Source organism: Pyrus communis, chromosome 4, assembly GCF_041283825.1.
Source record: "Pyrus communis isolate YQ-2024b chromosome 4, ASM4128382v1, whole genome shotgun sequence".
NCBI classification, from domain to species: domain Eukaryota; kingdom Viridiplantae; phylum Streptophyta; class Magnoliopsida; order Rosales; family Rosaceae; genus Pyrus; species Pyrus communis.
In genome coordinates this window covers 2,647,324-2,656,815 of record NC_142568.1, presented here as the reverse complement: position 1 = coordinate 2,656,815, position 9,492 = coordinate 2,647,324, and the positions used below count along the sequence as shown (strand labels likewise).

The following is a 9,492-nucleotide window of genomic DNA, read 5'->3' as shown; positions in this document are numbered from 1 at the left end:
AATTATAATTTAATTCAAACAATAAATCTTTAACTAAAAACTTGTAACCATTGGTGTCTTAATTCATTAAAATTAGCAATTATGGTCATTTTCGTCAATTCTACTAGAATTTTTGGCTAAATGAATGATATTGGAAGGACCATTGCTACAATTAAGTTAGAATTAAAGGACCATTGCTCAAATTAGGTTAAAGTCAAACGACTATTGCTACAAAGTTTTTGCATTTTGTTTTTCATATTTGCTTCTTTGTTCAGCCTCACGTGCGTGGCACGTAACTTATTTTGATAAAAGTTTTAATGAAGTTGACTAAAAGGAATATAACTGTGCTTTTTTATGAATTATGAGATAAATGATCACAAATTTTTAATTTCGAGATCATTACTAAGTTAAAGTTCAGAGATGCTAAATGTTCAAAGATATTTTACTGCAATTTCATCATCGAGATTGAGTAGGTCAAGGTCAAACCAAACCCATACTCATATTCACACACCCCCAGCCTCCAAACCTCATGGTGACAAGGGCTTGACATCACCAATCATCAGCGATCCAAGGAGGCTGAGTGGGTCCCACTCTATGTTTCCCCACACCTCCTCCAATTTCCTAGTGTACGCTAGACCCAGTCTGTCACCCACGGCCAACCCAAAACTAGAACCCCTTTCTTATCCACAGAAAAGTTAAAGAAAGTCCCAGAAACTCAATATCTTAATGTACGCAGTCTTATCGTATTGTTATTAATTTACGTGTTAAAATAAAATATATTTCTATATATTATGTAGTTCCATGCTGTTATTAATTCAACTATTAAAGTAAAATTGATTGCATAGTTAATATTCTTATAAACTTAAAAACTTAGGAATTATTTATGACAACCTCTTTTGGTAACAAGGAAAAATCATTACGATAACAAAGAAACGTAACACATGAAATATCTCATATAAAATATGCACGTAACACAAGAAACATAACCAACACGGTCGACAGCATTTAATTCAATTTCATTATCTAGTTACAAATTCTGACCTGTCGTGCTGGTGTTTCCTAATAAAATTGTCCATTTTTTAATGTCTGACTTTTTGCATTTCCAAATCGGCCGGTTTGTCCGGCCTCCCACCATCCTCAATGCCGTTATATATTAAATCAATCATATCACGGAAGTTATAAAGACACGCATCCAGCTCTCAACTTCTCTGTATAAAAGGCATTGCTCATGAAAGCTATTTCCGCAGCACCAAACACCACCTCATTATTCCGCAGAGCAACCAACCGCTTCAAAATCCCAGTCCCTTCCTTCATCCGAAACACCATGTCTGATTCCGATCACCAATCCCTTCCTCCTTTTTCCTCCCCAAGAATGGTCGTCAAGAAGGTCCTCGCCAAGAGCCAGCACGAAGGCGATGGCGCTGTTGTCAAGAGAGCCATTGGAAGGTAACCATCTCAAATTCTACCCATTTTTCAAATTTTTTGCATCCTTTTTTGCTTTTGAATCTTTTACTGTTACACTTTTTTTGGGATTTCATTACATGGGTTCTTGTGTTCTTGAGTTGTTGAAAACTGGGTTCTTATTTGTTCGTGGATTTTGATTTTTCAGCCGCGAGTTGAGGAACCTGGATCCTTTTCTGATGCTGGATCACTTTTCAGGTACTGTTTTTTCATTATTTTAATGCTCTTTTTTTTTTTATTTTTTTTTTTTTTTATGGATGATATGAATTCTGTGCTGACATTGTTGTTTGCTTTGTGATGTTGCAGTGTCCCCTCCTGCTGGATTTCCTGACCACCCACACAGAGGTTTCGAGACTGTCACATATATGTTACAGGTCCAATCTTCTTTCCTTTAATTTTTTTTTTTTTTAATTTTTAAATGTTTTTGGATTCTGGATTTCAGATTGCAGTAAGAAATTGAAGTTACAAGTTTTGGTTTCTTTGGATTTCAGGGAGCAATCACTCACCAAGACTTTGCAGGGCACAGGGGTACAATCCGAACTGGGGATGTGCAGGTATCTATTGAATTGTTAATAATACTAGAGTCGTCAAATATGTTCACGTATATATTCACTCAATTATGTGTCAACATCGTTGTTGCTGTTACCCGATCAAAATAAATTGTCAAACGTCAAGGCGTTATTTGGTGAATAAATTTGACGACGCTAGCAGAAATGTTTGTGATTGGATATGTATTAAGCATTTTGTTGGATGTGTGATATTTTGGGGGCAGTGGATGACGGCAGGCAGGGGAATAGTTCATTCAGAAATGCCTGAAGGAGAAGGACCCAGCACTGGTTTGCAGCTTTGGATCAATTTAGCCCGGAAGGACAAAATGTACGTATTTTTTCTCATTCCACTGCATAATTTGGGATAGGATTATTTACACACCTCTTTTATCTCTCACACCTTCTTGATAATTTATATTTATTGATATTTTTCAATTCATTCGATCACGATTGGAAATTAAAATGTGTGTGAGAGTAAAAATAGGTGTGTGGATAGCACCGCCTCATAATTTATTTTTGTGCATCAATCAATTGTCACTACTTAGTATTTATATCTATGCACTTTGTTATGAGTTGAATCCTCACTGATCTTTATCCCATAACAACTAACAATTTAACACGATAATTTGTCAAAAAATAAAATAATTTTCAATACTTACATTTTAGTCCCTTTTTGCTGACCCATAATAGTTTATATAATCATCAAATCATAGATATTTAGAGTAATATAAATGAATAACTTAAGTTTACAAAATTTGATTTGGACCAATAAATAATTATAAAATGATTAAAATTGTTTTTAAAATAATTAAAAACGCTTTTAGTGAAATTAAATGTTTTGTAGAAGAAACACCAAATATTTACTTATTGTAGAAAATATTTAAAATGCTTTTCAAGTTTCACTTAAATTTGTTCTAAGAACTGATTTCAAAAATATTTTTCACAAAAACGATTTTAATTAATTTAAAGAACACTTTAATTATAGATTAAAAACACAAAAAGTTAATTGACTCAATGTGAATGTTGTAATTTTTTTTTTTTTTTCGTGTATTAACGGGATCTATTTGGATATTTTGTAGTCTGACAAATTATACATAGAATATTATTTCACACCGGCATGAGTTGACCTTTACTTTAAAGTTATCGTGCCGAATATGTGTGGCTGACTCACCCAAGCCTTTTTTAATTAACTTTCAACAAAATACAGTTGACCCTATAATGCTTAAATACGGAAGAAGATTCTCTTCAGATCTATTTTATGAGGATTTTAAGGATTTATACATTTTAATCGTTTATGGTGTATCATATAATTAATTTTCGTTAGATGTTATTTGTGTTTAATTTTAAATAAAAAAAATCAAATGATTTTGACCGTATGATGCAAAATGAATAACCAATATATGAGTATCATTAGAATTCCTACAATTTAGATGATCCAAATCCCTCAAATACATATAGAATTCCTACAATTTAGATGATCCAAATCCCTCAAATACATATAGAATTCCTACAATTTAGATGATCCAAATCCCTCAAATACATACATGTGGTCTCGTTGGAACCCCCACCAACAATTAAAAAAAATAAAAAAAAAAAAAACTAAAATTTAGCAAAGGAATTAGGATTTTTTTTTAATTTCTTGCCATGGGGAACTGGTACAAGAATTTAATTTTTTACACATTTCTGTTTTTTTTACTGTTATTTTTGTTTTAATGTTTTACACATTCTTGTTTATATTATATTTTTAATTTTATAGATTTGTGATATATCTATTTGCATGTCATTCTAAGAAAAGTTAGGCCTATCTATACCATCTATTAATAGAACACTCTTTGTCAACAAAAATAAGTTTAGTTTTTTTTTTCTTCATCTTCTCTTGTTCACATGTCATCAAAACGTATCTCCAATTAAAAAAATTAAAAATTAAAATAAACCACATTTTCTCTCTCTCTCTCTCTCTCTCTCTCTATCTCTCTCTCTCTCTAACATTTCTTCCCACTTCTCTCTCTTCCATATTATAGTTTTTAATTTTTAATTTTTATATTTACGCATTCATAATATATGAGCTCCATCTAGTAATTATAATTATTTGATTTACTGCGAGTAATTACAAAATTATTTTTCCAAAACTTTATAGTTCTCTATATTCACTATGAAAATATTATTGCTTGCAGGATTGAGCCAAGATATCAAGAACTCCTAAGCAAGGACATAACTAGGGCAGAGAAAGACGGGGTCGATGTCCGAGTTGTCGCCGGAGAAGCATTGGGAGTCAACTCCCCAGTTTACACCAGAACACCAGCAATGTTTCTAGATTTCGTCTTAAAACCAAGAGCTCAACTTCATCATTGCATACCGGAAGCCTGGACTTCATTTGTGTACGTAATCGAAGGAGAAGGGTTGTTTGGATCAACTCATTCGTCAGCTCATCACATCTTGGTTTTGGGTTCAGGAGACGGTCTAAGCGTGTGCAACAAGTCATCGGAGCCGTTGCGGTTTTTGTTAGCGGCAGGGCAACCTTTAAATGAACCAGTGGTTTCGCATGGCCCTTTTGTGATGAACACACAGGAGGAAATCTACCAAACTATTCAAGACTATCACTATGGCATGAATGGGTTTGAAATGGCCAAGAATTGGACATCTAAATGAGTGGGAAATGACCGATTTCTCACTCGTCTTTCTCCTCCTGTACTCCTCTTTTTTTCTTTTTGTCAGTTGAATTGGATAAATTGACAGAGAAAAGTAAAAAGAGAAGTGTAGAAGGAGAAACAAGGGTGAAAAACGAAATGAAAATAGAAGAATAAGATAAGGGATTTGTCTTTATCATCAGTCAATTGTCTCCATATTCCATCCATATTAGCAAATCTAGTAGGAAGTGAAAAGAAAATAAAAGATTTTAAAGAAATTGGGCAAAAGCTTCTAGAAGAATCTTGAGTTTATATTGGTTAGCCCACTTCCATGTATGATGCGTCAACTTATCTTTTCATTTACTTTTCTTTCAGTAAGATTTTTCTTTTCCTTTTTCTCTTTTGTAATGAGTTTTTATGGTAATTATGTTTTGAATTTGATTATTGTGGTTGGTACTGTTATCTACACACCTCTTTTAATTTCTCACATATCTTCTGTTAATTTCTATCGTTTAATTTTCTCCAATTTATATCGGAACTGAAAAGTGTGTGCAAGGTAAAAAGAAATGCATGAATAACATTGCCTTGTATTTTTTCTATTGGGGTTTGATGGCGATGGAAAACAGTTGTGTGGTAGGGTTGGCTTTTACCTTGTGAGTTGGGTTCTCAATCATATCTCTAACACCCCAAATTGATCCTCCACCAACCATGTTGAATATTTCGTGGCAAAGGTTGATTTTGTTCTAGAACTAATATCTTTGGGGTGATGCCACCATTGGGATATCAACTTAGTGGCATGGTTGGGAGTTGAGGTTAGGCAAGCACCCAACTCCCATTCCATTGCTCTATCTAAGGTCTGAATTTGCGGCCATTGATTCCTCAAATAAATAGAAAATTCTTCTTTTGCACAATTTAGTCTACCATTAGTGCTTGTAAACAGTAACATAAAAATAAAGTAACAAACATTGTTCGCATCCTTAAAGATAAAGAGTTTCACCTGATTTTTGAACTCGTCGTATCAGAATCAAAGAGTTCTAATGCGAACAACAGTTGTTTTCCAACTCAACTTGTACCTCTTGTCAATGAAGTCAATCACATATATTGAATTGACTTAGAACTTGTTTGGAAGTGTTTTTAAAATAACTGAAAGCGATTTTGGTAAAAATATAACCAATTATTAATAAAAATCAAGTGGGTCTTAGAAAATCACTTTTCGTATTTCCTACAAGAAGCACGTATTTTATGCTTATTCCAAAAAGCACTTGAAACCCAAAATCAATATCATCAAAAATATTTTTAATCATTTTAAATGTACTTTCAAACGAACTCATGATAAAAGAATAAAAAATATAATTTATACACACACATCAAACTTCAATTAATTAGTAAGGAGGAAATGCTCCTTGCATCTAAGGAACCATTTGCAGTGAAGTCAACATCAGATGATCAGAACGGTTGCTTACAGACAAGTGCCTGGGTCTACTTAAAAACCACATACAACTGGCAAATAGGGACGTTCAAATAATGTAGTGCCTACTGAACCAGCTCACCATACATCACCACCTCACACAAGAAATTGGCTGGCTACTCTTGTGCAGTAACATGGCTTCTACGTAGAGGTGAAGTTTGAGTTTTCTAGGACCATCTCCAATCGAAAAAGTTAAATATAGCCCCATTTAAATTTATAGTCTTGAAAAAAATTATTTTTAAATAAACAATGTCAGGTCATACTCATATGTCATCTTCAACCGAAGAGGCTAAACACAGTCCCCTCAATAATTTATTAGTTTTAAGTTTATATTTCAAATTTATTGGTTAATTTAATTAAAGTACCATTAAATATTTTCAAATTCAGCCATTGAATTTAAATCAATTATTGCATCTGAAGAAATAAGCCCAAAAAAAAAGGGTAAGAGGGGAACTACATTTTGCAGCTTGGTGTCCCTTCAACCAAATAATGGCCTTGTGAACTTCATACAATTATAACTCAACCATCGGTTGGTGATGAGACTTTAAACAAATAAAACCCTTTTTTTTTCACTTTTGGTCCTTTAGTCATCTCTATTGGAGATGACCTAAGCCACCGGGTTAGCCCGTGGTGAAAGTGGTGGGTAGATTAACGGGCAAGAGTGCTAAATCCACGATTCGAAATCCTCCAATGTAACCAAACAAAAGAAGCAAGGTTCGAGTTTCCTTTTCTTCAGATGACCACACATTCACATACAACTGCTGGAAAACATATAACTTCTACACCAAATATTCAGGTCCTAGGGACAAACTCACAAAAGAAAGTCTGATCAATTTTTTTTTTCTTTGATAAATGCACACGTCGTGATTCAAAAAAAATATCGTTCGATGTTTTTCTCCACTGCACAGTCAAATCACATAAAATTCATCGAGTTGCTGAACATAATATGCTTACCAGAACAAATAACATCACACAAAAAAAAAGGGGTGCCTGTTTTCATTTTATAGAAGTTACATGCTTTCCATCCAGTGTACAAATTCAACTTGTTTACATGAATTACAAAGATAAGAATTTACTTGTATAATATCGACTTGTTCGGAAACCTTTGAGAAGGCACCGAATACAGAGGATGAAGAGGCTCGAGTCTTGCGCTTCTGAACAGAAATCTCCTTACTGAGTAGAAGTCCATGGAGTTCATCACCATTAACAGACTCAGTCCTTGTTTCAATTGAATCAACAAAGGATTCATACTCATCCGGTAGACCAGCAAGAATATAAGCCACAAGATCAGAATCGGAAATCGGTTCTCCGGCAGCAGCAAGTTTGTCAGAGATATCCTTAATAGTGTTGAGATAATCAGTCACGGAAGCATCACCTTTCTGGAATAGTCTGGATTTTGGATCGGAGACGGTGAACATGAGTGCGCGAAGCTCCTGCGAAACGTCGTTCAAGAGACTGCCACAGAGAACGAGAGTCTTCCATTCCAATAGTCAGAGGAAGATCTTCAGCCAGAGTGGAGTTGATCCAGATCGTCAAGATTTGATCACGTTCACACCACAATTCGTATGCAGAATTAGGAATTTGAGATCCAGACGAATCACGAACAAACTGAGGAGGACAAGGATCATCGCTTCAAAACAGGAAGGAACAAGCTGCGCCAGGTGTAGTTTTGCCGATTTGAGTTTCGTCGGAACCATTCCAGCAATATTTTGGACTGTAATTGTCGCAATCGATGGAGGTACTTTGGTAGAAATCTCACCAAGAGGAGTAGGACCAAAAGATGTAGTAGGAGAGGGAGAATCAGAAGTATTCAGAGTAGGCGCCATAGTTGTTGCAGACGAATTTCACGAGAGAGAAGAAAAAGAAATAAGGTAAGATCTGTTTGGGAGGTGAGAAAATTCAAGAAATCAAGAAACGAAGGGAAGCGAGGTGAGAAAATTCAAGAAATCAAGAAATGAAGGGAAGCGGAGGATCGACGTCGGTGGACTCCGGCGATGATACCATGTAGAAGTTATGTATCTGTGCAGTTGATATTAAGAGAGAGAGAGAGAGAGAGAGAGAGAGAGAGAGAGAGAGAGAGAGATTGACTCAGATTGTAAGAAGAATGCCAACTCTGGATCGCGGTCCGTGGAGGAAATGCCTTCACAATGCCCACTATGTATCCTGTGAAATTCTTGTAGTGACTGACATTGCCACATTTGAAGTTGAAGTTCGGAGAATGGTAAAAGTCAATGCACCAGAGCCGATACACTTCTTTGTCTCATTAGGTTTGATGTATAAGCAGAAGAGGAAGGTTGCAACGTTGAAACAATATCATGCATGCTTTTGCATTTCCGAGGCTGCGTTGCGTGCGTTGAGACTGAGAGGAAGTCCCTCTCTCTCTCTCTGAAATACTAAAGAGATTCTCAAAAGTGGGACTCTACATGTACTCTCTTTCACTTCATAACTTTGGCACAATTATCGTACTAATATTATAAAATATTATGTAAAAAACATGAGGTGACGGAGAGTCATACTTTAAAAGAGTCTCTTTAGCATTTCTCTCTCTCTGAAAACATTGTAGAATTAGAGGTGATAACTTTTCCAAATAAATACTACATCTTCTACCTTCAACGTCACAATTTGAAAATAGTTCTCTAAATATCTTCAATCTAGTAAGTTTTTCCCTCAAAAAAATTAATATATCTACCTCTGCAAATGCAAAAGATGAACTTTCTACACCGTCTCATCGTTTAGTATTGAAGGGTATATGGGATCATGAATTTCGGACCATCGGATCAAGCTGATCGGAATGACGGCGATATCACATAAGCTCTGGAATGAACCTCACGGAAAATGGCAGCAACGAACTACCACAGCAAGTCACTTCGACAAGTCCCAGATCACTGGGCATGGTAGTTTTTGTGGCCGGCTAGAGAAGAGGTGCTTATTAAAGAGGTAGCGTCGTCACTACCAAACAATTTTGCTGCTAATAAATTTATATAAAGAGTTAGAACATTTGCACCTGCAATTCTTGTGGATAAACTAAAAAAAACGTCACTAAAAACTACCCTGGGCATATTCATTCAAAACTAAAAATAGACACAGTTAATGCCACAATTTGGAGGTTAACAATGGTCACTATGGTTTGATGGGCTCAGGGTAAAAGCAATAGAAATCTAACAACAAGGATTAAGTGGGTCACTCTAAAAAACTAGCTTACGTCCACCGAGGTGCAATATATATTGAATAAAGGTTACAAAAAAACGTTAAAAAATAGTCTTTTTTTTCTCTTTCGTGTCCGACCATTTATAAAAGGTACTCATCCTTCTTAAAGAAGCCTTTGGTGAACCCCAAAAGCCCTGGGCTCAAGTGTTTAATCGCCTCAGCATATTCACTCACGTATACCAAACGAGGCCCAAAGATTGCC

The 9,492-nt window shown here is 35.2% G+C and overlaps 1 protein-coding gene and 1 long non-coding RNA gene across 2 annotated transcripts; one reads left to right on the top strand and one right to left on the bottom strand.

Annotated features, from left to right (window-relative positions):
* Window positions 1–967: 967 nt before the first annotated feature.
* Window positions 968–5,077, top strand: LOC137722595 (pirin-like protein). Its single transcript, XM_068461637.2, has 6 exons — window positions 968–1,425; window positions 1,589–1,638; window positions 1,747–1,814; window positions 1,932–1,994; window positions 2,213–2,316; window positions 4,163–5,077. The coding sequence occupies exons 1-6, from the start codon at window positions 1,208–1,210 to the stop codon at window positions 4,635–4,637; spliced, it is 978 nt and encodes a 325-aa protein (XP_068317738.1). The 5' UTR covers window positions 968–1,207; the 3' UTR covers window positions 4,638–5,077.
* Window positions 1,198–4,295, bottom strand: LOC148697295 (uncharacterized). The gene is made up of 2 exons (XR_015961416.1): window positions 3,500–4,295; window positions 1,198–3,407 (listed from the first exon to the last, which is right to left on the bottom strand). It is a non-coding gene; the product is annotated as an uncharacterized LOC148697295 (long non-coding RNA).
* Window positions 5,078–9,492: the final 4,415 nt, after the last annotated feature.